Source organism: Erpetoichthys calabaricus, chromosome 6, assembly GCF_900747795.2.
Source record: "Erpetoichthys calabaricus chromosome 6, fErpCal1.3, whole genome shotgun sequence".
NCBI lineage: Eukaryota > Metazoa > Chordata > Cladistia > Polypteriformes > Polypteridae > Erpetoichthys > Erpetoichthys calabaricus.
Window position 1 is genome coordinate 10,590,602 of NC_041399.2, and position 26,680 is coordinate 10,617,281.

Consider the following 26,680-nt stretch of genomic DNA (forward strand, 5'->3'; position numbering starts at 1 on the left):
TGTTTTTGTTTTTTCCACACTTCCTTACCTGGTGGGCCTTCATATGTCATCTTCTAACCCACTTAATCCAGATCAGGGTCACAGGGGATGCTGAAACCTATACCAGCTAGCATAGCTCTCAAGGTAGGAAAAAACCCTGAAAAAGGTGTGCCAGTCCTTTGCAGGGTGAACACACACTCATCAAACACACATCACCAATTTCTCCAATCTGCACGTATTTGGATAGTAGGAGGAAACCTACTCAGGTCTCAAGGAGAACATGCAAACTCCATGCAGGGAGGACCCAGGATATGAACTGTGGTCTCTTTTCTGTGAGGCAGCAGCTCTACCACTGCACCACCGTGCCTCGTGGGCATACATGTTAGAGTAGTTGGCATCTGTTCACTGGAATGGTGTTTGTGAGTAGACAGCCATCCAGCATGGCTTTTCTTCCATAGCTTCAGGGATGTGCTTCAGCTCCCCATGACCCTGTATTTGGCTAACATAATCAATTTAAAGTTTCTAACAAGACAGTAGAGTCATGCAGTGCTTCACAATTCCAAGGACCTCGGCTAAGGTGCTAAGCCTACAGCTTGTGTCTCCAAAACGTCTGGTTTGAGTGAGTTCTGCTATGCCCCCCAATTGAGTGCTGTGATGGGCTGATATCACCTTTGGGGTTCTTTATGATTTTTTATGGCTTGCCAAATGAATAGACAGGAGCCATAAAAAGGTTTGGGGCAGCCTCCCGTATACTTGAAGCCCTGCTGCAAATATGAGAATTGAAACTACAATAGTACAGGTTCGAATCCAGAATAGAACTGTCTGAATGAGGCAAAGATGGCGGCTTTAAATGTTGGCAGAGGAAGTGACGTCATCAAGGCCGGAACTGGAAGCTGTGTCGTCAGGACTGGAAGTGACATCATCAAGCCAGGTGCAATTTCCCATAACTGGTCTGCAATGGAAAGAGAGAAAGGATTAGTACAACCTCGGCACCCTGTGGTCTGGCTTGGAATTACCATCATTCGAGCCCTTTAGCTGCCTCCCATGAGCACGTGTGTGTGACAGCCTGATCTTATTGGTTTTGGACTTTCAAACAGGATCAAGCAAGTCCAATAAATGGATGGATAGTTTTTAACAGTTTAGAGGATCTCTCACCAATATTTTAATCAATTTAGTCTTTATTTAACTGCATCGTCTCATTGAAACATTGCATTCCATCATTTAATTAATATTCCAAATTCTTGAATCATTGTTCTTTATTTTTATCATTTTAAGTGCAATCATCAAGATGCAGATTTGGTTAAGGTTTATGGTGAAGGCACTTGTGTTTTGTTTATTATTTCTTACAAGAGCAACCTCGATTTTGACAGCAATAATTCCTGTTCCTAGCCTTGTGGGCCGAAGACATTGTGATGCAGAGTGTCATCATGTCACCATTAAAGAAGATTATTCGTGTTCGTTATGATGGGCTCACACCGTTAACTGTCTCAGCTTGTAGGTGTAAGAAAGACAACAAAACCAAGAAAAAAAGGTTTGGGGTATCCATCCAGTATACTTGAAGAAAAAGCTTAGATGTGAGCAAAATCAGAGTAGTCTTAACATATCGAGTCCTATGGACTGATGATAACAAATAATATGATAGATTTCTAGAGGGGAGCCAGGAAGGGGTGTGCTTTGAGGGCCAGAACCAGAAATGAGGTCATGGCTGGAGCCGGAAGTGACGTCGGGCGGCATTTCCTTCTGCGGTTCTGCAGAGGAAGCTGAAATAGTGCGAGTGTGTGTCACCATCCCCTGGTCCAGTGTATATAGGTATATTTAGTTAAGCCCACTGATTGCCTGACATGCGCATGCGTGGGACACAGGTTTGTACCATGCTGAACTAGTGGTGCTCACCTGTAAATCTGCAAAGTTTGACTCAGAAGCAGCACCCTTACAGCATGAGCTAATAGGAGACCTCGTAGTCTCAGCCACACAGAGACTGCTTCTGAATTCTGGGAGCGGAGCACTTCCTGGTGACATCAGCTGATCTCTGTCTCTCCCTCTCTCTAAACCCCAACCAATTTCCATACAACACCATCACAACACAGTGCAAATCCCAGCTGATTACACCAAGTGTGCTGTCATGGGCTCACATTTACCCATCTCAGTTCACAAATTTGCCCTGGGGTGAGGTATCAGTGGTCACCTGCAAGCCCATTACTTCTGGTTTAGAAGTGGGCTCCTTACAGCATGAGATAATAAGAGAACTCCTTCCACCAGCCCCATAGAAACTGCCTCTAAGCACTGTGAGTGGAGAGCTTCCTGGTGATATCAGCTGAGCTCTTTCGCTCTCTCAACCCCCATCTTTTCTACACAACACTGGCACTACATTCCACCCATCCACAGTGCAAATCCTGCTGACTACGCCAAATGTATTATTTCTTTGCCAAGCTGAGACTAGGAGTATTCTTATTAGCTCTTCTGAGCCACACTTTGCAGGTTCACGACTGACCTCTAGTAGTTCACACAGTGTAAATCTGCAAACTGAGATGGCTCGTGCTATGAGTCCACTTCAACACAGTATGGTTCAAACTGGTCTTTGAATTTAAAACAACGGAAATTCTGGCCACCACACTACAAGGAAGACATAGCAAACACTTCAAATTGTGCAGAGGAGAGGAATCAGGTGAATCCCAGGACTTAAGAACATGTTCTGCTCCAACAGACTCAGAGAATTAAACCTGTTCAGTCTCAAGAAGAGGAGAGCATGTAGAGACCTCATCCAGAGGCATTGATAAAGTAGATTCTTCCAAAAAAGCACTGAATCACATGCATGAGGACATCAGTGGAAACTACACGAAAGTGCATTTAGGATTGAAGCCAGGAAGAACTTCTTAACACAAAGAGTATTGGGAATCAGGAACAAGCTACCAAGCTATGGAGCTGAAGCAGAAACCTTGACAACCTTTAAAAAGAACCTGGATGATATGTTGGGACAGCTTAGCTCTTAGCTACACAAACAAGCTTGAATGACTGAATGGTCTCCTCCACTTTGTCAAAATTTTTATATCCTTATGTCCGATTTTCTCACCACGATCTTTACTTAAAGTTTAGGTTTTGGTGAAAGACAGAATTGATTTTGGGTGAAAACTTTACTTTGGCATGATGGCTTTATCTCCTCCTCAGAGCTCTACATACAAATTCACCTGATATTGATTGCTGTTTAGTAGCCAACGTTGCTCAGATAGGTTTTGGCTTATTAAATTAAGCAAGAACTAGAAGTGGAGGCCAGCATGCTACAGGGCACTCTCCACACTCATACACACACACACAATCACTTCTTTTAGAGACAACAATTAGAACATTATAAAGCAGTAGAACATTAGAAACACTTTTGATGAGAGAGGGTCATTCAGGCCCACACAGCACACTAATCCAATCCACCTATTTCTCTAAAACAACATGAAATTTAGTTTTGAATATCACTAGTCAAAGTCAAATCCATATTACTAACCGAGAATGATAAACCGGATATGGACGCAGGTACATGGCATGCCCATGGACGCAGGAGACATAGTGCGCAGGCGCCAACAGCGAACGAAGTCTGATCCACCGAGAACGAAGGTGTCACAGCTCAATAATGAAGGAGCTCAACTGAGCACAGACAATACGGAACCCTAACCGTCCACACTACACAACATAGTCAAACCCGACATAGTACGGAAGGTGCGTGCGCCTACAACGCGTGTCTAACACACCGCAGGCAGACCCCCGAGATGTTACAGACGCCCCAGAGATACGGACTCCACAGCATATGTGAATCACATTACAGTAATACAATAATATGAGTGCTCACAGACAAAACAAACACAACAGGCTTTGGCGTCCTGCCCCACAATCAAACCGGAGAGAGTATGGCGTCCTCAAACGTCCACAAAACACAGCATAGTCAAACCCAAGATAGTATGGAAGGCGCATGCGCCTACAACGACTACCACATGAAACACACACACGGCACCGGAGGTATAATATTAGCTCAACTAACGTGTATAAGCGCCTACAAACAAAGGAGCTCAACTAACGTAAATGAGAAATGAAGCGACGCGCCCATAGGTAATGACACAGAGTGAAACGGGAAAAAGTCCACAAAGGTCCACCATACACAGCATAATAGTACGGAAGGCGCAAGTTAGTACGAAAACCGAAGGTGCCTACAACGCGTAATAAGAATACACGAACGCTCCGTTTTAAACGTACGTCATCCTCACACGTCCAAACTATACAGCATAAGTGAATCACATTACGGTGATGCATTATTAACAGTACAACCACAGAAATCGCTCCGTATTAACAGTAAGTGCAATTAGTCATATTACTGCCGGTAAACAACGGAGAACTAATGGAGTCAAACTCATTCAAAGACAACACACCATCTTTACTACAAATGTTGTGCATGAAGACATATTCCAATAAATCTTTGTAATGTGCCATGCTATGGGTTCTTCACCTCCTATGTGCGTCATCTACACCTTTACACTCTGATCTATCTCATACATACATCAATGTATTTCAGGATACCCAACGCCAGGGGTTGGCGAGCGAAGCGAGCAGGGGGCGGAGCCCCCTAGTTTATTTATAAAAAGCACATTTGAAAACAGCAGAAGTTGTACTAAAGTGCTGTACAAAAGAACTCACATTAAGCAAACAATTATGCAAAGCAGTTTGTTTAACGACTATTTCATTTCCATCTTCCCCATCCCAATGACCTTACTCACAGTGAAAGGTGGAAGAGAAAAAGTGAGTCTTGATAGAAGGAGAAGATCCGATGTGGAGCGGCAGATCGTTCCAAAAGAGTGAGTTGTGGTGGGTTGCCTTAGCCAGCATCTCTCAACCACTTGGTTGCTACCAATGAGTCACAGGTTGCCATCATTGGTTCATGAGTGGAACTCCAAAGCCAGTGTTTCTCAACCACTCATGCTTATTTTCGGATTCACCAACTTGGGGCGAGATGAGACTTTTTCAGAGAGATAATTTCATGTCCCGTGAGATGAGACTTTGTGCCAAGAGATGAACTGAAAACCAAACAGGTCCAAGCGGGGGGCGGAAATAAATGGCAAACAGTAGAAGAAGAAAAGACAAAGAGTAGAAGACAAAGTAGAATATCGTAAAGTGGTTCAAAAACGTTGACGCGATATACATGCAGAGCAGGTTAGAGATTATGAAAGTACTAAAATTCAAACGTCTCAAAAAACTGAGAGTAAAGATCAGTTTAGCACTAGCAAATGGAAATGATTACTCAGTGAAATAATGAAACAGCGAAAAGAAATTTAATATATGGACATAGGCGATATGACAGAGTTACTACAAGTTTAATTTCAAACAAACCACCATTCGGTCAGGTTTATATTTATGATCACGGAGAAGCGATACAACATAGAATCGAAAGAGTATTAGAAATTCTACAGCCAATAATGGATACAAATCCATACGTCCAAAAGTATCGCACTTTACACAAATTTTTGCTGAAAAAAACGGACAAAGAAGTTTTCTTGGATTTCTATATGAATCTGAGAGGTCACTCTCGCATTTATAATAAACCAACATGTGACAAATTGTCAGCGATAATAGTTTCGAAAGACGGAGATATGAAAGACATAGTTGATATTCGTGGTTATCCAAAAGCACAGCACAATTCGTCGCAAGCGTCAGATCCGGGAAATGACTAGCACATAGGGTCCGTACGGGGAGAGAGAAGCAAACAGGAGGCAGAGACCCCTAGTTTATTATATAAATAAATTTCTGATTTACCAGTCGATCCACCTCCATACCCTCACCCATGGTCGTGAGCTTTGGGTAATGACCGAAAGAATGAGATGGTGGATATAAGCGGCCGATGTGAGCAGTGAGGCTGGGCTCCATCTTAGAGGCAAAGTGAGAAGTACCAACATCATGGAGGGGCTCACAGTAGAAACCGCTGATCCTGCACAACAAGAGAAGCCAACTTAGGTAGGTCGGGCATCTGATGACTGGAGCTTTTAACCGTGTCTTGATCGAAGGAAAAGAGTCGATGTGGATCAGCAGATCATTTCAAAGCCTAGGAGTAACAACTGTAAAAGCCCTGTCACCCCTGGACTTCAGCCGTGATCTTGGAACTGCAAGGAGTAGTTGAGCAGATGACTTCAAAGTCCTTGATCCTGAGATGGGATGAAGGAGATCACAGAGGTATTTTGGGGCATGACCATACAAGGCCTTAAAAACAAACAATCAAATTTTACAATCAATCCATAATCTCATTGGTAGCCAAAAGGAGAGAGGCCAGTACAAGTGAGATGTGCTTCCTTTTTCTAGTGCTGGTTAGAAATCTAGCTGCTGCATTTTGAACCAGTTGAAGGTGCAACAGGGCAGATTTGAGCAAACCCACATATAGGGAATTGCAACAGTCGAGCCAATATGTAAAAAAAGCATGAATCGCTATTTCCAAATTGTTTTAATTTTGAGAATTTCTCGCAGTTGGTAAAGGGTGGATTTTACCACCGTGGAGATTTGTTTATCGAAACGTTGTGATGATACCCAGTCGCTAGAGTCCTACTGTCCATCACCACACTACAGTCTGTGGTTCTGGTGTGGGTCACTGGTTTGCTTATTATAACTTCCAGTATGGAGTATTACTAACTTCATCTCTCAGTGGCCGCACACCTGGTCCGTGTAAAGCAGAGTTTCTCAAGCACTGGATCGTGCTGCCAGTGTGTTGCAGGTTTCCATCACTGCTTTGCGAGTGAGTTGAGGTGGGTCACCTAAGCCAGTGTTTTTCAACCACTTGGTTGCCACCAATGGGTCACGGGTTGCCGTCATTGGTTCATGAGTGGATCTCCAAAGCCAGTGTTTCTCAACCGTTCGGTCACACCCCTGGGTGCTACTGGTAGGTTGTGGGTTGCCATCTTTGTTTCACGAGTGGGCTGCCAAAGCGATTGGAGGCGACACCCAATCGCCATTGTTTCACCAAGAGGGCAGTTTACAATCGCTGCTAGTGGGTCGTCAATTAATATATAATAATAATTCTTTGCATTTATATAGAGCTTTTCTTACTACTCAAAGTGCTCGGCAATTGTAGGTTAAGGGTCTTGCTCAAGAGAGCCCAACAGAGCAGAGTCCCTATTGGCATTTACGGGATTCAAACCGGCAACCTTCCGAATGCCAGTGCAGATCCCTAGCCTCAAAGCCACCACTCCACCTAGCTAGGCTGTATCATATTACTGTCTTGGATCAAATGAAAGAGTTGGGAAACGTGTGTGAAGACCCCAAGTGAGTGGTGGGAGATAGAGACGGAGAAAAGCAGTGCATATGTGGGGTGGGGGAGTGGCATGTTAACACGATGTGAAGAAAAGAAAAGGCCTGGGGTTGGGTTAGCCAAGGGAGAAAACACTGGCTCCAGCTATGGAATAAACTTAAAGGGTGGAATATTCCAGGACTTCTACCACAAAAAAAAATATTAAAAAATCCACAAAACCTGCGTGCAAAACACATTTAAGGTGAAATTTGCAAAACTTGGCTGTTTCACTCATGACTATTGGAAATGCTTGACTGCTGAAGTGAATATTACATTTAAATGAGGTAATATTTGAAATAATGAGACTTTAACAGTGAGCATCTCGTTAGCGTCTCTAGCAAAATCACCATAATGTATATTAAATGTGTTTTTATTTTTTAAAAACGCTTTCTCTAATAGTCTTTCTGCATTGCCCTTTTGCTGGACTATATAAATATATTTAAGTCATTCTCATATTGATCATCTATTTTTCTTCAAGTTAATGTTAGCTGAACCTAATCTGAAAATTGTAATTTGTTTGCTTCTGTGGCCTGTAGGGGGCACCACTAATCCTCAAACCCCTCAGACACAACAATTGCACCACATCAGTCCCATTTCAAATAAAGTGCTTTAAATTTAAACAATATGTTCATGCCAAATTCTATCTATCTATCTATCTATCTATCTATCTATCTATCTATCTATCTATCTATCTATCTATCTATCTATCTTATCCTGCCTACTATACCAAAATTAACATCTATCTATCTATCTATCTATCTATCTGTCATATAGTGCCCATCTATCTATCTATCTCTTATCCTGCCTACTATACCAAAATTAACATCTATCTATCTATCTATCTATCTATCTATCTATCTATCTATCTATCTTATCCTGCCTACTATACCAAAATTAACATCTATCTATCTATCTATCTATCTATCTATCTGTCATATAGTGCCCATCTATCTATCTATCTATCTATCTATCATATAGTGCCCATCTATCTATCTATCTATCTATCTATCTATCTTATCCTGCCTACTATACCAAAATTAACATCTATCTATCTATCTATCTATCTATCTATCTATCTATCTATCTATCTATCTATCTATCTATCTATCATATAGTGCCCATCTATCTATCTATCTATCTATCTATCTATCTATCTTATCCTGCCTACTATACCAAAATTAACATCTATCTATCTATCTATCTATCTATCTATCTATCTATCTATCTATCTATCTATCTATCTATCTATCTATCTATCTATCTATCTATCTATCTATCTATCTATCTGTCATATAGTGCCCATCTATCTATCTATCTATCTATCTATTATATAGTGCCCTTCACATCTATCTAACTATTTATCTGAGCTTGTTTTATTCAAAATACAGCCCAACTCTTTCTCTTCTTTTCCTGCCTTTTCTTTTTCTCCACCTCCACTCTTTCCTCCACACCTGACTCAGAGTCTCCCTGAGTTGAGTGGAGGGCTCTCTTTTAACTCTGGACTCCAGGAGTTCTTCCAGTGTTTAATCTATTGCCCCCCTGAGAAGCATTTCTAGGTCAGAAAGGACCACCATGGTTCTTGTATCATCACTTTCCAAGAGCTCCCCCTGGTGGGCCCCGCTACACCCAACAAGGCAAGGCCTATGGGACCACAACTCCCATGCTGACTTGCGAGTGCCCTCACTGGCGCTTGCCAAACAGGAAACTTCCATACACTTGACTGATTGTGTGTGTGTGTGTTGGGGGGGGGGGGGGGGGTTGTGGGGGTTACGCTTTGTCCACAGCATACAGCTACCTTCCCAGTTCCTGAGTCCCTCCTGGTGCCACTCAGTAGTTGTTAGTACGCCACACATGCTGTAACAGCTATGCCATCCTTCCACCTCCGGGTCCTGGCATGAAAAGGCTTTATTATTATTCCCTCCCTGGCTTTCTGTTGCCAAACCCTCTTGGCCATGAAAGGAAGTGGTGCTCACACCAGTTGGAATGCCTGTTTGTCTGTCACATCTGCCATTGTTTTCATATAAATCTTCTACCGTCATAGGTATGCCCACCATCTAGAAAAAAAAAATGAAGAAGCAGTAGTCCACTGTTGGATGTGCTTGGGAAACCTTTGTATGCATACTTTTCAATCTGCACATATATTAAAAACTTTCATTTTCACATGACATCAAATATATGGAATTTATAATCTAATCTGTTCATGTGACCGTTTTACAAATGAAGTCCTAAATCTTCTAAATTATCAAACGCGTCAATAGCATTAGTTGAGCTAAATTCTTAACCGTTGTTAAACAGCTCATTAGTACTTTTTAGTATTAGAACATCAGAACAATTTGGACGAGAACAGGACATTCAGCCCAACAAAGCTTGCCAGTCCTGTCCATCTAATTCCTCCAAAATAACATCTAGTTTTGAAAGTCCAACTGTCCACCACACTACTTATCCCACATGTCTGTGGTTCTCTGTGTGATGAAAAACTTCCTAATGTTTGTGTGAAATTTACCCTTAACAAGTTTCCAACTGTGTCCCCGTGTTCTTGTTGAACTCATTTTAAAATAACAGTCTCGATCCACTGGACTAATTCCATCCATAATTTTAAACACTTCAATCATGTCTCCTCTTCATCTCCTTCTGCTTAAACTGTAAAGGCTCAGCTCTTTTAATCTTTCCTCATAACTCATCCCCTGTAGCCCTGAATCAGCCCAGTCGCTCTTCTCTGGACCTTTTCTAGTGCTGCTATGTCCTTTTTGTAGTCTGGAGTCCAAAACTGCACACAGTACTCCAGATGAGGCCTCACCAGTGTGTTATAAACATTAAGCAGAACCTCCTGTGACTTGTACTCCACACATCAAGGTGCTATATAACCTGACATTCTGATAGCCTTCTTAATGACTTCTGAACACTGTTTGGAAGTCGATAGCTTAGAGTCCTCTAAGACTCCTAAATCCCTCTCATAAGGTGGACTTTTGATTTTCAGACCTCCCATTGCGTATTCAAACCTAATATTTTTACTTACTCTACATACGAGCATGGTGCTGATAAAGCCGAGGTCACAGGTTCGATCCCCGTACAGGCCACCACTTACGTAGTGAGTTGCACTCCATGTAAGATGAGGAGCCCGAGACACACAACAACCTCCTACTGTTAGTAAGAGACTAATTATATCATGTTCGGAAACCTTAGCGCTAATTTGATCCCCCTTGATGGAAGTGTCCTTTATGATCTGCAAAAAATAACCACCAGGCCAATTAAGTCGATTAAACAAATAAGAGTATATACAGTATTATGAAAACCCAAAGAGAACTATAAACATATGTCCCTTTCGAAAATCCTACACAAAGAAGTGAATAAGTAAACAGAAATATGATTACTTACAGACTGCACAAGAATATTCACAGCACATACATATACTGTATATACAAATATGGTTTGGTGGTAACTGGGCGACAGTCAACTTGACGAAAAGACAACTCGGTGAAAAGACAATTAGGCGAAAACACTACTCCGCAAAATACAACTCAGATTTTTTAATGATATTTAAATGACAACGTGATTTAAAATGATGAAAATAAATTTTAAATAATTGCCAAACAAACTTTACTTTGTCATTTAAATATCATTAAAAAATCTCTTTGAACCTAACTATTACCTAACTGGTAAAGGATGTCGCTGAGTTGTCTTTTCGCCGAATTGTCTTTTCGCCGAGTTGTTTTTCGCCGAGTTGTTTTTCGCAGAGTTGTCTTTTCGCAGAGTTGTCTTTTTGCAGAGTTGTCTTTTCGCCGAATTGTCTTTCGCTGAGTTGTCTGTTGCCCAGCTGCCCCTGTACAACAAATATTAATCAAAAACATACCCCACACCCATTCCCCAATCCCTTTCAGATCGTACTCTTTGGCTTTGGCCTGGGTATTTTTGCTGTTAAATTCAGCACACTGGTCAAATACACTACTGTCATGTTTGCCCTCTACAGTATAAAATGTGCGTTCTCACCGGCTTGGAGACAAGACTTATCCTTGATACCTATGTCCGCCTCACCCGTGTGTAATGGCGTTAACGTCTCTCAATGGAAGACACAAGTGTCACAAATAAAATGCGGCGCCGAGCACACCGATCTCCTCCCCTGGTCAGCCAGCGTTTGCACAAACCAATCTAGGCATTTCGTGCCTTTCAGATCCTCTAATCCTCTTTCCCAGCTCCTTCTTTTGTTCATCCTCTTCCGACACACACCAGCGCGTTTATGCAACGAGCTACAGGCGTGGTTTGGCCCCCTGTTCCCCTTAAAGAGATATCCTTAAAATACTCAATCCTTAGGACATATATTCTAAAGGGAACAAGGGGCAGAAACAGACAAGGTGCATAAAATATATAGCAACCATTACACTACGTGTACTGACATTAAATGTCATCTGCCACAAATCTGCCCAAACCTGTCTGCTGTCCAAGTCCCTCTGTGATGATTCAACAGATTCTCAATTATCTGCTGATCCACCAATCTTGGTATCATCTGCAAACTTAATCAGCTTGTTACTTATATTGCTAACAAATCATTTATATATATTAAAAATAGTAGTGGCCCCAGTACTGACCCCTGCTGGCCACCACTCTTAACGTCACCCAGTTCTGATGAGGATTCCTCACACCATCACCCTCTGCTTCCTGTGTCTGAGCCAATTCTGCACCCACCTACACACCACACCTTGAACTGTCACTTCTTTTAGTTTGATGCCCACCCTCTTATGTGGCACCTTATCAAATGTATTCTGAATTATACCATGCAATCTTGAGATCATGGCCCCAGCACTGACCCCTGCTGGCCACCAATCTTAACTTCACCCAATTCTGATGAGGTTCCTCGCACCATCAACCTCTACTTCTTGGTTTCTGAGCTAGTTTTGCAATTTTCCTTCCTCTCCCGGGTACAAACTTGGGTCTTCCCAACAGGATTTCAAACAAACTTCAGAGGCAATTGGAACTAACATGGAACTCCATTTGCCAGAATTTCTGTTTTGGATTTTGACTCCATGTTGGTTATGCTAACCGCATGCAAATATGAACCTTACTTCTTTAGGTATTAGCCAATCGACAACAACAATGACAACATTTACTGCATATACTTGCGTTTAAGTTCTCCCGCAGATAAGTTGGGGCTTGATTTTACCGTACCATCTTTAACTCTTAACCAAATCTGCATCTTTATAGGTATTTATAATCTTCTTCTTCTTCGCCTTTCGGCTACTCCTGTTAATGGTCGCCACAGTGGATCATCTTCTTCCATATCTTCCTGCCCTCCTCATCCTGCTCTGTCACACCCATCAACTACATGTCTCCTCTCTCCACATCCATAAACCTTCTCTTAGGCCTTCCTCTTCTCCACTTACTTGGCAGTAGCACCCTTCTCTCAATATCCCCAGCATCTCTCATCTCCACATGTCCAAACCAACACAATCTCACCTCTCTGACTTTGTCTCCCAAACCGTCCAACCTGAGCTGACCCTCTAATGTCCTCATTTCTAATCCTATACATCCTCATCACACCCAATGCAGATCTTAACATCTTTAACTCTGCCACCTCCAGCTTTGTCTCCAACCCATATACCATATCTACTCGTGTTTAAGTTCTCCCGTATATAACTTGGAACTTGATTTTACCGTATAATTTCCGGTATTTTATAATGTCGGTCGTATAAGTTGAATGCAAAAAACTCACGCTATTGGTCCAAGAGATTATGATATGCTATCACCCATCTGAGAGAGTAACCACGGAGCACGCTGCCCTTTTATTTCTATGTATTGTGACCACACATTAATACCCGAACTATTCGGAAGCAACGTTTGCACTGTTTTATGTTTTTGTGTATCTCACACCCTCATACACCTTTATCATAAGAGCATCCCTTATCTACGATGGAGCATTCGATCAGAAGAAAATATGAAGCTGGTTTTAAATTAAAAGTTGTTGAAGTGGCAAAAGAAATTGGTAACTACACTGCTGCCATAAAATTCACTGTGTCTGAGAAACTGATGTGAGTTTGGAGGAGGAAAGATGTAAAAAATAAATTTAAGTGTCGCATTTTTGAACGGGCGTATAAGTCGGGGTCTGATTTTATGATCGATTTTTCAGGTTTCAAGACCTGACTTATACGCGAGTATATACGGTATTTCTTCAGCACGTTTTCATACAAATTAGGCAATACTAAGTACAAGAACAACAACAACATTTATTTATATAGCACATTTTCATACAAAAAGTAGCTCAAAGTGCTTTACATAATGAAGAAAAGAAAAATAAAAGACAATAACTAATGTTGTCTTATTTTAACTTCTTAACATAGAAAAGGAGTAAGGTCCGATGGCCAGGGTGGACAGAAAAAACAAAAAAAAAAACTTCAGACAGCTGGAGAAAAAAATAAAATCTGCAGGGGTTCCAGGCCACGAGACCACCCAGTCCCCTCTGGGCATTCTACCTAACATAAATGAAATAGTCCTCTTTGTAGTTCGGGTTCTCATGGAGTCACTTGATGGTGATGGTCATACAGACTTCTGGCTTTTAATCCATCCATCATTGTTGGAACATCATGGTGCTTTGAGTAGATGGTGGTGGCGCAAGCCACTACCAACAGGACACCGGAAAAGGAAACAGAAGAGAGAGTAGAGGTTAGTACAGTGAAACCTTGGATTGCAAGTAACTTGGTTTGCAAGTGTTTTGCAAGACGAGCTAAAATTTTTAATAAATTTTAACTTTATAAGCGAGTGAGGGTCTTGCAATACAAGTAGTACATATACGCTTTGCCCGCTGAGCATCACGTGGGGATTGTGGGTAATCATCTCCCATGCTCGGTCTCAGTCGACGTGCCTCACTCATATAGTCAACATTCGTACGAGCGTATACTATAGCATGGTGACCACGTGTGTGTGCTGTGACGTGCGAGTCCCTGTCATGCACCCCAAAACACGAGGCTGAGTCTCAGTACTTTAGCAAAACCAGCTTTATTCAGATTGAAACAGGAACAGCGCGGTTATTTATTGTAGCGTGATCTGCCGCTCTCCTATACACAGACACAGTAGTCAGGCAAGGTCGTCACCAGGTTAGTGGCCAAGTAATACTGTGCTCTTACATTTATAATTTTCCTTCCATCACCGATCGACGGCGGGCGCTTATAGCATGACCGCGATCTTTTCGAATTCGCTTTTACGGCGAACTGCTACAGCGCTGGGAGCCTGCGGTTGCTTCAGGATGGTCTTCTGCATGTTGTCCCATTCGGGGTGGTGGGAGGGAGGGAATCCCAAAAGAGTTTAGAAACCTTACAGTGCGTAAAGCATTTTTTAAATTTTGTGTCCAAGTGTAGTGACTCCTTAGACAAAAGCAACCCTTGGATGGGTTTCCTTGTTAAAGTCGCATAAAAAGAAGACGATTCCAGTGAGCCAACAGATAGCAGGGATTCCATTAGTTAGAGTAAAGATTTTGTATTAATCATTTTTAAATAAATATTTGTGGGTTGTGAAATGAATTATCTGAGTTTCCATTATTTCTTATGGGGAAATTCGCTTTGATAAATGAGTGCTTTGGATTACAAGCAGATTTCTGGAACGAATTATGCTCACAAACCTAGGTTCCACTGTAACAAAGTTGAGTTCCGATAGACAGGAGGACAGAGAAAAAACAAGAGGGCTGGAATAACAAAATCTGCAGGGGTTCCAAGGCCACGAGACAGACGAGCCACCACTGGGCATTCTACCTAACATAAATGATCTCAATCAAACGTGTGTAATGGACTCACTGGTCTCTTCTTGTTCGGAAGTTTTCTTAATATATTCTAATTTCAATCGTATCTGAAATCCTAGGAACGAGGGCCGGTCTCCTACCTGCCGCAACATTCTAGTTACCATTTCACATCCAGACTACCAGAGGGCCTATCACTGTTATTCAGTATGCAGTAAACTGCAAAACGTTCTGCATCACCAGTTGAATCGCTTTGACCCTCTGGGTATCACTACTCATTATGAGTCTACAGGAGCCTTTGTGTGAACATCAATCTGTCATCACGTAGCACAAAACTGAGAGCCTATTAAAATGACCTCCTCCATTTTTTTTCATAGCTGCCTCATCGATCTATGAAGGAGATATGCTGTCGTTGTTTGGTAAAGCACCTCTGATCTCAATCTCAGTGCTCAAAAACTGATATGTGCATGGGCTCTGATGTTGTTGGTGGTGAATGTAATTAGACGGTGAGCATTAGGGTCCATGGTTAGCGTAAAGTGAACACACATCTCCCATTTTCTAAGACTGGAGTCTCAGTGGCAGCAAGCAAAGCACATTTCCTTGTAACGGCCGACCCCTAACCCAGCCGGCAGCTACACCTCCAAGACCTGTGGCCTGGATTATTTCCTGAGAATGAATCTAACTATCAAGCCGTACCTCTAACAAAGTACACTTTTCCCCACAATCGACGGTGTAAATATAAGCACACAAAAGCAGGTATGTAAAATTAAACTGATTAAATGTATTAAATGAAACAACAAGACAAATGCAAAAATAGAAAGATAAACGTATATAAATATAAATATCCCTCCACCACATCAACAAAGAGACACCACCATATATGTTGCCCCTGTAACATATAACAAACAACACGAATAACAAAAAATGAATGATATACGGAATGATTGTGAACTTGAGTCCGGTTATAAAAACTGTCCTGAATACGGAAGACTGAACTACAGAAAAATGCGTTGTTTGATTTTCCCGGCAAATGGAGCAACCTCACCGTGATTCCTCGGCGTATGGTGGATGACGAAGCGACCCCGGGATCTCAGCAGATGAAGAATGGAAGACAGTCCGGCAAAATGAAAAACAAACTGGTGCAAAGGCGCGATGTGAAAAAACAGCAAGTAAGTTGATACGTGGTTGAAAACAAATGGTCTCCTTTCTCCTCTCTTCCCTCTTCTCTTTCTGGCTATTCCCTCCTGATGGCTTAAATAGTCCTGTGACGGCTGTAATTGATTAATAATGAACAGGTGTTTTCCAGGTTTGAGGTTGCGGTCTCCTTCCATCATCCGTCCCCCTTTACGGGGACGGCATTTACTGATACACACACATAAACAGCAAACGGGACAATGGAAACGAGACGCACTCAGTACTGACATTTGACAACACTAACTATCTAGCCCCGCTACATCCTTCTCACCAACTGCGCATTCCAACGCTTCCTGGAGAATTCCAAAGAGTTTCAAAGCCAGCTAAAAGATTCAATCGCTCCAGCGTGTCCTGGGTCTCAGCCCTGTGGGGCATTGCTGGAGTAGCTCTAGGGGGAACCGTTCTTATGACACAACCAAACTCATCTCAAGTGGCTCTTCTCAATCTGGAGTAGCAGCCTCTCGATTCTGAGGCTATCCCAACTTGCTGAACTTCTCACCCTATCATGGAGTCTCATCTCCGCCCACCATTAGAGGGGGATATTGCCTTCAACAGAACCATGCGTGCGTGATAACATAAAACACGGATTTGAAGCCCATCCAGGTGATAGCGATGGGATAGCCCCACCGGATGTGTCCAGTGCTTCCTCCTGGTGGGAGAATAAGTCCTTCCAAACAACAGCAACCGCAATGCAGACCACCTTTGGAAATGCAATTCAATTCGAGCCACGGCTTTATTAAGTTTACATTTGCTTCTTCTCTCCCCCTCAGAAACATTCCAAGTAATTTCAAATCATTTTGTGTTCATAATCAGCTCAACGGCGTCTGCTAAAAGAAGAATTTCCTTTACCTTTAACAAGATTGCTTGCCCCTGTCTTTCTTAATATATTATAAGGGGATGAGACAACCCAGTGGTGCATAATTAACTGAAATTAATTAGACAAAAATAAATTCCGATCCTTAAAAAAAGATGCTACCTAATTGCTGATGGGGGTCTAAAAGCTGCTGTGGCATTTTGTAAATGTCAGCTACTGCGATCACACTTTTATGGAGCTGATGATATTTTAATGATGTAGGCCTACAAGTAAATAAGCTCTGATGAACACAGACGACGACTCGGTCTGACATTTTAATAGAATCCATGTGTCTGCTCCCAGTAGGAGCATTTTTATTTTCTTAAAGAAAGTTCTTCTTAAAGGAAACAAGAAATTGAACCGAATAATAAAAGCCATAAACAGTGATATAATATCTTATTACAACTCCACTCACAAATAAATAAGCCGGCACTTTTCCAAACGCCTGGAGCTAAACTCTTTTAGAGATTAAACAATAAGACAGAGATGATGGGGTCAGTCATAATGGATGTCATTTGTAAAGAATTAATAATATTGTTAGTGTCGCGACTTGAAGTCTACGTGGTGGCAAAATGGGGCTGAGGAACCATTTTATGATTAAAGAGTTCAGCAAGATGGTAAAAATTTGTCAAAAATGTGAAAAAAATAAAGAAAAAATGGGACCTCTGCTGAGAACTAGTAGAAATGTGGCCATGAAGAAGACTGTCCACGGGGATATCAGAGAATGTAGAGGGTTGGGGGGGCTACAAACTACCCTTTGAACTGCAGCAAGCAGACAAAATTTGACAGTGAGAGAACGTCACACAGTGAAACTTACTACAGTAGAACCCCAATTATCCAAGGTAATGTGGACTGATGCTACCTTAGGTAGCTACAAACACAGATAGTAGTGGCAATGCTGTGCAGAGAAGGTGGGGACTGACCCAGAGAGAGAGAGAGAGAGAGAGAGAGAGAGAGATCAGCTGATGTCACCAGAGGTGGGCTCTTCGTGGTTGAAGGAGGGAGGTCTCCGTTTAGCTCACGCCGCAAAGTGCTCACCTCTGAACCAGGAAGTCGCTGGTTCACAGCTTTCTACAAGGAAGGTCACCACAGCACAAATCCTGGAACTGAGATGTTTGGTGGTGTGAGTCCATTAAGTAATTCAGTTGGCAACAGAGGTGGCGTTTGCAGTGTGAATGGGTGGAGTGTAGTGGTGACTGCGAAGAGAAAGTGGGGACTGACACAGAGAGAGGTCACCAGAGAAGCATACCACTCTCAGTGGACAGAGATGGGTGCAGAGTAAGTCAGGGCTAACACAAAGAGAGAGAAGAGAGAGAGATATCGGTTGACGTTACCAGAGACGGGCTTATCGTGTCAGACGGATGGAGGTCTTCATGTATCTCGTACTGCAAAGCGCTCACTTTTGAGTCAAATATTGCTGGTTTATAGCTCACTACAGGAAGTTCACGACATCACAAATCTCTGAAATTAGATGCTTGGTGATGTTAGTCCACCGCAATTCAATTGGAGAAACAGGGGGGATTTACCCTACGAACGGGTGGAGTGTAGTGGTGACTCTATGCAGAGAATTGGGAGCTAAAACAAAGAGGGAGAGTTTGGTTGACGCCGCCAGGGAAGCACACCATTCACAGCAGTCAGAGGTTGGCTCTGTGCAGCTGATGGATGGAGGTCTCCATTTGCGGAGATCTCTGCATAGCTTTGAGCCAAAGAATGCCGGTTTACAGTTCACTATAGGAAGTTCACCACAAAAAGAAGTTAGAAACTTGCTGGCGTGAGTCCACAACAATTCAATTGGCAACAAAGGTGGGACCTGCACTGTGAATAGGTGGAGTGTAATGGTGATGCTGCACAGAGAGGGTGGGGGCTAACACAGAGAGAGAAATCAGCTGATGACACTGAAGATGGGCTCTTCATGTCTGAAGGATGGAGGTCTCTGTTTAGCTCATTCTGCAAAGCGCTCACCTCAGAGTCAGCAAATGCCGGTTCACAGCTCACTACAGAAAGTTCACAGGTCTCGGTGGAAGGATGGACGTCTTCCTTTAGCTCACGCCACGAAGTGCTAACCACTGAGTCAAAGAACGTTGGCTCAGAGCTTACCACTGGCAGATCACCACAGTACAAATATGAGATGATTCATGATGTGAGTCCACCTCAAATCATTTGGCAACAAGGGTGGGATTGGCACTGTGAATGGGTGGAGAGGAGTGGCACCTTCTGCAGAAAAGGTGGGGGCTCACACAGAGGGGTGAGAGATCAGTTGATGTCACCAGAAACGGGCTTATCATGTCTGAAGGATGGAGGTCTCTGTTTAGCTCATGCCACAAAGTACTCACCTCTGAGCCAAAGAACACCAGTTCACAGCTCACTACGGAAAGTTCACCACAGCACAAATCTCTGAAATTAGATGCTTGGTGATGTGAGTCCACCTCAATTCAATTGATGATAAGGGTGTGATTTGCCCTACGAACGGGTGAAGTGTAGTGGCAACACTGCACAGAGAAGGTGGGAGCTGACACAAAGAGGGAGAGTTCAGTTGACATCACCAGGGAAGCACACCATTCACAGTAGTCAAAGACTGGCTCTGCACAGATGATGGTTGGAGGTCTCCATTTGCTGAGATCTTCACAAAGCACCCACCTTTGAGCTAAAGATTACCGGTTTACAGCTCACTATAGGAAGTTCATGACATCACAAATCTCTGAAATTAGATGCTTGGTGATTTTAGTCCACAGCAGTTCAATTGGAGAAAGGGGGGAGATTTGCCCTACAAACTGGTGGAGTGTAGTGGTGACTCTGTGCAGAGAATTGGGAGCTAAAACAAAGAGGGAGAGTTTGGTTGACGCCACCAGGGAAGCACACCATTAACAGTAGTCAGAGGCTGGCTCTGTGCAGCTGATGGATGGAGGTCTCCATTTGTGGAGATCTCTGCAAAGCTTTGAGCCAAAGAATACCGGTTTACAGTTCACTACAGGAAGTTCACCACAAAAAAAATTAGAAACTTGCTGGCGTGAGTCCACAGCAATTCAATTCACAACAAAGGTGGGATTTGCACTGTGAATAGGTGGAGTGTAATGGTGATGCTGCACAGAGAGGGTGGGGGCTAACACAGAGAGAGAAATCAGCTGATGACACTGTAGATGGGCTCTTCATGTCTGAAGGATGGAGTGTCTCTGTGTTGCTCATTCTGCAAAGTGCTCACCTCTGAACCAGCGAGTGCCGGTTCACAACTCACTGCAGAAAGTTCACAGGTCTCACTGGAAGGATGGAGGCCTTCCTTTAGCTCACACCATGAAGTGATCACTTTTGAGTCAAAGAACTTTGGCTCAGAGCTTACCACTGGCAGTTCACCACAGCACAGATATGAGATTATTGATGGTGTGAGTTCACCTCAAATCAATTGGCGACAAGGGTGGGATTTGTACTGTGAATGGGTGGAGTGTAGTGGCGACTTCCACAGAAAAGGTGGGGGCTAACAAAGAGGGGGAGAGAGATCGGCTGATGTCACCAGAGATGGGCTGTTCGTGTCTGAAGGACGGAGGTCTCCATTTAGCTCAAGCCACAAAGTACTCACCTCTGAGGCCTAAGAACACCAGTTCACATCTCACTACAGGACGTTCACCACAGCACAAATCTCTGAAATTAGATGATTGATGGTGTGAGTTCACCTCAAATCAATTGGCGACAAGCATGGGATTTGTACTGTGAATGGTTGGAGTGTAGTGGCGACTCTCCGCAGAGAAGGTGAGGGCTAACAAAGAGGGAGGGTTTGGTTGACATCACCAGGGAAGCACACCATTCACAGTAGTCAAAGACTGGCTCTGCACAGACGATGGATGGAGGTCTTCATTTGCTGAGATCTCCACAAAGCACTCATCTTTGAGCTAAAGATTGCTGGAATACAGCTCACTACAGGAAGTTCACCAAAGCTCATATCTCTGAAATTAGATGCTTGGTGATGTGAGTCCACAGCAATTCAATTGCCATAAAGGGTGTGATTTGCCCTACGAACGGGTGGAGTGTAGTGGTGACTCTGTGCAGAGAACTGGGAGCTAAAACAAAGATGGAGAGTTTGGTTGGCGTCACCAGGGAAGCATACCATTCACAGTTGTCGGACTCTAGCTCTGTGCAGCTGATGGATGGAGGTCTCCATTTAGCTCACCCCACAAAGAGCACACCTTTGAGCCAAAGAATGCCAGTTTACAGCTCACTAGAGGAAGTTCTCCACAGCACAACATTATAATGATCATGTGACAAGGAAACCAGTGTGTTTAGGATGGACATTATTCTGGGAGGGGCGGCACGGTGGCGCAGTGGGTAGCGCTGCTGCCTCGCAGTTGGGAGACCTGGGGACCCGGGTTCGCTTCCCGGGTCCTCCCTGCGTGGAGTTTGCATGTTCTCCCCGTGTCTGCGTGGGTTTCCTCCGGGCGCTCCGGTTTCCTCCCACAGTCCAAAGACATGCAGGTTAGGTGGATTGGCGTTTCTAAATTGGCCCTAGTGTGTGCTTGGTGTGTGGGTGTGTTTGTGTGTGTCCTGTGGTGGGTTGGCACCCTGCCCGGGATTGGTTCCCTGCCTTGTGCCCTGTGTTGGCTGGGATTGGCTCCAGCAGACCCCCGTGACCCTGTGTTCGGATTCAGCGGGTTGGAAAATGGATGGATGGATTATTCTGGGATGTATGGAGGAAAAGGGTAGGGGAAGACACAGAAGGAGGTACTGTAGATGGATAACGTCAGAGACTGGACAGGTATCGACATCAACACAGCTGCAAGAAGAATGGAAAAACTGAAAGAAATGAAGGCATGTCCTGTACACCGCCTTCCCTCTAGGAGGTTGGTGCCAGACAATGACAACAAAAGCAGGACAATTAGGGTCCACTTGGAATTTGTGTCCCCCAAAATTTGAAGTGTTTCTTAGTGAGTGTGTCTTTTTCTTTTGTTATCAGGGCAGCATTTTCCTTATCAGGTAACATCATCGGCATTCTTGAACCCACTTCATTCAGTTCAGGATCGTGATGGGTAGGGCAGGATTCTCCTTATCAGGTGTGACCACTAGGAGGAACCACAGCTCTGCAAATCTCAGACTCCTTCATCTTCAACATGTGCAGATAAATTAGTGTCTTCAAGCAGGCCTGGTGTGACTGACTAGGATGTGTATTTTTACGTGAAATGTTGGCGTCTCCAGCGAGGACCCCATTTAATAGCAACAATGTTAGTTTTGAACTCAAAAACTGGAAAAGAAAGTAACATAATCGTTCTCGGGTTCTTAGAGACCTTGTTTAGGTTGCTCCTGCAGGCAGTCTGACTCTGGCAGTCGCGGTCCATGCAATGAACGCCGACTTTCAGTTTTCTCGTTTCTTTTATAGCTGGGTGACTGGAAGGTGCAGGGCTTCTGGGGCAGACCGGAAACGTGGTCACTCGTCTTCGGTGGGCTCCTCCTCCACTCTAGGGCTGGAAGAGGAAGAGAGGTTAGTAGTTTAGTCTCACTCCTATTTGTTACCCAGTTTACCTTGTGAGCTGATCCTCCCACTCACTTTCGTAGCACGCAGGCGTGTTATGGTACCAGGGTTTGGGTTTAATTGGGCAATTCTTTTTCCATAAACTGTGACTGGTGTCATTTATTTAAGCCATCATGCCACGTGTTCGAGAGATGTTTGCGGATGAGTACTTTTATTTTCAATAAGATGGAGCACCCCCTCTTCATCACCATGATATGAGGGCCTATCTGGATGAAAATCTGCCCAACAGGTGGATTGGACAAAGAGGTTTTGTTGAATTCACCAGACCTCAAGCCACTGGATTTTTTCTTATGGGGGGATACATAAAAGATAAAGTTTATGGCACAAAACACTAAATGTAACGAAAGAAGCCAGTGAAAGAAGATGCATCCAAAAATCAAATGATGTGATTCCTAGTGTCTGTGATTCTGTTGGCCCTCGTTGTCAGCAGTGCCTGGATGAGAACAGATATGAGTATGAATACTTTGAAGACCCAGCCGGGACGCCTGGAAGGACTGGGGGGGCAGTTTGTACATCCCCCGGGCCGCGAGGGGGCAACCGCCCTGGATAAGGAGGGGACCACGGGGACGGAGCAAGAAAGTTCAAACCCATTGGGGCCCGTGGGGGCGCCCCGAGCACCGTGGAGCCCGGGAGATCTGCATTTCCACCACACCTGGGCAGGAAGGACCTTCCAGGGATGCCAGGAGTGCTTCTGGGTGCTCGTGCGGCACTTCTGCCACACCAGGAAGGTCAACAACAAGCACCTGGAGCACATCTGGGTGAATATAAAAGGGGCCGCCTTCCTACAGTCGAAGAGCGAGAGTCGGGTGCTGGAGTAGGACGACGCTCCAACGAACAGAAGAGAGGTGGCCCACAGACATTGAAGGCTCGTGGAAGGGTGTTTTGGTGCTGGAAGCACTGTGTGTGTGCGGGACTTGGGTTTTGGGACCTTGGTGTAAATAAATGTGTGTGTTTTAGAACTGCCGGTGTGCGTCTGTTTGTGTCCGGGCTGAAAGCCTCACAATATATATACTGTATATACTGTATATATATATATATATATATATATATATATATATATATATATATACTGTATCTATTTCTTATAGTATTCTTTTCACAGAGTACACGATATATGTTACACCCTTATTGGGCCTTTAAAGGTATGCAAGATGAGTCACATTATTAACGGCCCCACTAGAAACCGATTAGAAGGAACTTTGTACACCACACTTCTGTTCACTTAATTACTATTCTCAATTTATAAAGTTTTGGTGAAGTTCACACTCTACAACAAAATAAAATATAAAAGACTAATTAACTATGTATTTGCATTGCATTATGACACTGCTACATAAGCACACTACAATTAAAGCTGATTAGTGTGATCCAGACTTTTTAAAAACTAACTGAATTTGTCCACGTTACGGCACCATCCTGTTGATGTTTATCTTTAAACTTGGCAACAGGACGACAAATAATTCTGAACCAACAGCATGTTCCTCCATCGAACACAACAAGCTGCTGTACTGAAAAGTTAACACCTTCATATGAACATCTGGACAGGTTTGACCATCTTACTGCCACATATAGCCCTGCTATTGATTGCAGCAGTATGCAATCCAGAAGATTTTATGTGTGTTTAGGGGGTTATTGTTTATTAATTATATATTATTTTTATATGTCTCTTTCTCTCGAGCTTCTGTAAATTTCTAATTTCCCCTTAGGGACAAATAAAGTATGTCTAATCTAACCTAAACTCAATTAGGTATGTTGGAGCACATAAAACGGCAAGAAAGAGCTCTCTTTACTTCATCTTTGATTCCATTCACACACTTATTTGCTTCAAGTGAGCCGACGACTCCACCTGGTCAAAAACACAATAACAAAGTGCATGAAGAAGAGACAAGGGATGAGGAGGAAATTGTCTGGTGAAGAAGGTGGCCCAACAAATAACACAGGAAACAGTGCCATGGATGTAGATAAATATCACTATGGGGACATCGCAGATCCCCAAATCACAGACACAATGCAGCAAATCCCTCATCTTCAACATGTGCATATTAATTTCTGAGTTTAAACTAATCTGGCGTGACTGACCAATGATATGGATGTGTGTCTGCAATGCAATGCCATTTTACCCTGGGTGGATTGCCAGTGATGTCACAATAAGCCCTGGCCCCTATAACCTTAATTTGGCCTAAGCAGAATAAGAAAATGGATGCGTGGGTGATTGGAGCAGCTATTGATTTTTTTGTTTTTTTAGTTTCTCGTATACAAAGTATAGGGAAAGTATTGCAATCATCCAATAATTCGATATCGAGATTTTGATGAATCTTGACATTTTAGACCTCCCTAAGTCTGATTTACTTTCTCGTAGGGAAAGTATTGTAATCGTCCAAAAATTAGATTTCGAGATTTTGATGAATCTCCACGTTTTAGACCTCCCTGGATCCGTAAATACCATTTTTGGAATTACATGTGTGTGTGCGTGTGTGTGTATGTAAACACGATAACTTGAGTACGCTTTCACTTAGGTCTACCAGATTTTGCATACAATTATTACATACAAAACGTAGATATCTATCAACTTTTACCTTTTATTCATGCAGCTGCAGAGTCCAATATATACCTCTATACTTTAGTTGTTCAACATATTATTAATTTGATTTGTTGTTGATGGTTCTGTAATGTACATTATATAAAATATAATCATTGTCTTGCAGATATTGCAGGGCGGAGTGGTGGCTCTGAGGCTAAGGGATCTGCGCTGGTATCCTGAAGGTTGCCGGTTCGAATCCCTGTCACTGCCAAAAGAGATGCTACTCCGCTGGGCCCTTGAGCAAGGCCCTTAACCTTCAATTGCTCCAGGGGTGCTGTACAATGGCTGACCCTGCAAAAAACCAAGTAATTTCCTTCGAGATTAATAAAGTATAATAAAATAAATATCCATCCCCATATGTGAGTATAGGAGAAAATCTAGGGCAGACCACTCCCGATTTTAACAAAGAAGTTAATGCCAGTTCTATTGTATTATACGGTGACACTTTACTTCTAACAGCAATATCTGCACATCCAAAAAGACTAAAAGTGTAACCCTTAAAGCAGCGTTTCTCAACCTTTAAGTATTTGCGACCCGAGTTTTCATAACAGTTTTCGCGCCCCCTAACGTTTTTTTGAAAGGAGCCCACTAATACCAATTGTTCTTTTTTAATTAATAATATATCATAGATGCATATCTGCAGTAGGCTGGCGCCCTGCCCGGGGTTTGTTTCCTGCCTTGTGCCCTGTGTTGGCTGGGATTGGCTCCAGCAGACCCCCGTGACCCTGGGGTTGGATAATGGATGGATGGATAGATGCATATTTTATTATACCTACTTAACTTTTAAATCGACATTTATCTAACTCTATTTATTTTTCTAGTATCAGAATGTAGATTAAATTAATTTGTTTTGGTTTCAATAGATGTATTTTTCATATTTTTGATTCTTCGTGACATCTTCGCGCCCCCTTTTTTGTTACTTCGTGCCCCCCAAGGGGGGCCCACCCCACAGTTTGAGAACCACTGTCTTAAATGGATGTCAACCATAGGACTAAAATTCAAATCATGTCACACGACATGGCTGAGTATATTTTTTCTTTCTCTTTTCTCTCTTAGGCTCTTTGATTATCACGGCCGTGTACCCCCACCACCTCGTACCGTGATCCCCCTCAAACGTCCTCGTGTGGCTCCTCCCACAACAAGAAGAGGCAAAAGTGGCTTCCCCATGAAAGGAGGATCAAGATCAACAACCGGCTCCTCATCTTCGGGCCCCAAATGTAAGTCCAGCGTCCACAGACGTATCGTGTTCCTGGTTGGAATTTTCAGAGGCAAGAAATGCAAATAAAAATGTTAGCAGTTTGCTTTTTCAAAGTTTTGATTTGCCATGTTATTTCAGCCTTATGCTAAAATCATTTAAATTTTTCTTTTTATCACATCATCCAACCCTTAATACCCTAGAATGACAAAGCGAAAACAAGATTTAAAAATTCTGCAAATTTATTAAAAAAAAAACGGAAACATCATTTTGACCGAGTATTCAGACTACTTCATTGAAGTCCCTTTGGCAGCCATTATAGCCTGAAATCTTCTTGTGTATG

The 26,680-nt window shown here is 43.0% G+C and overlaps 1 protein-coding gene across 9 annotated transcripts in view; it reads left to right on the top strand.

Moving 5' to 3' along the window:
- The window catches only part of LOC114653202 (RNA-binding Raly-like protein), a 1,200,559-nt gene that overhangs the window by 1,106,147 nt on the left and 67,732 nt on the right, over window positions 1–26,680 (top strand). For 6 of the 9 annotated variants that reach the window (XM_051929289.1, XM_051929291.1, XM_051929292.1 and 3 more), the window contains 2 exons: window positions 22,409–22,510; window positions 26,199–26,359. In XM_051929289.1, coding sequence (XP_051785249.1) covers window positions 22,409–22,510; window positions 26,199–26,359 — 263 coding nt within the window. The remainder of the gene's footprint in view (window positions 1–22,408; window positions 22,511–26,198; window positions 26,360–26,680) is intronic. The other 3 variants (XM_051929293.1, XM_051929294.1, XM_051929297.1) reach the window with 1 other exon arrangement.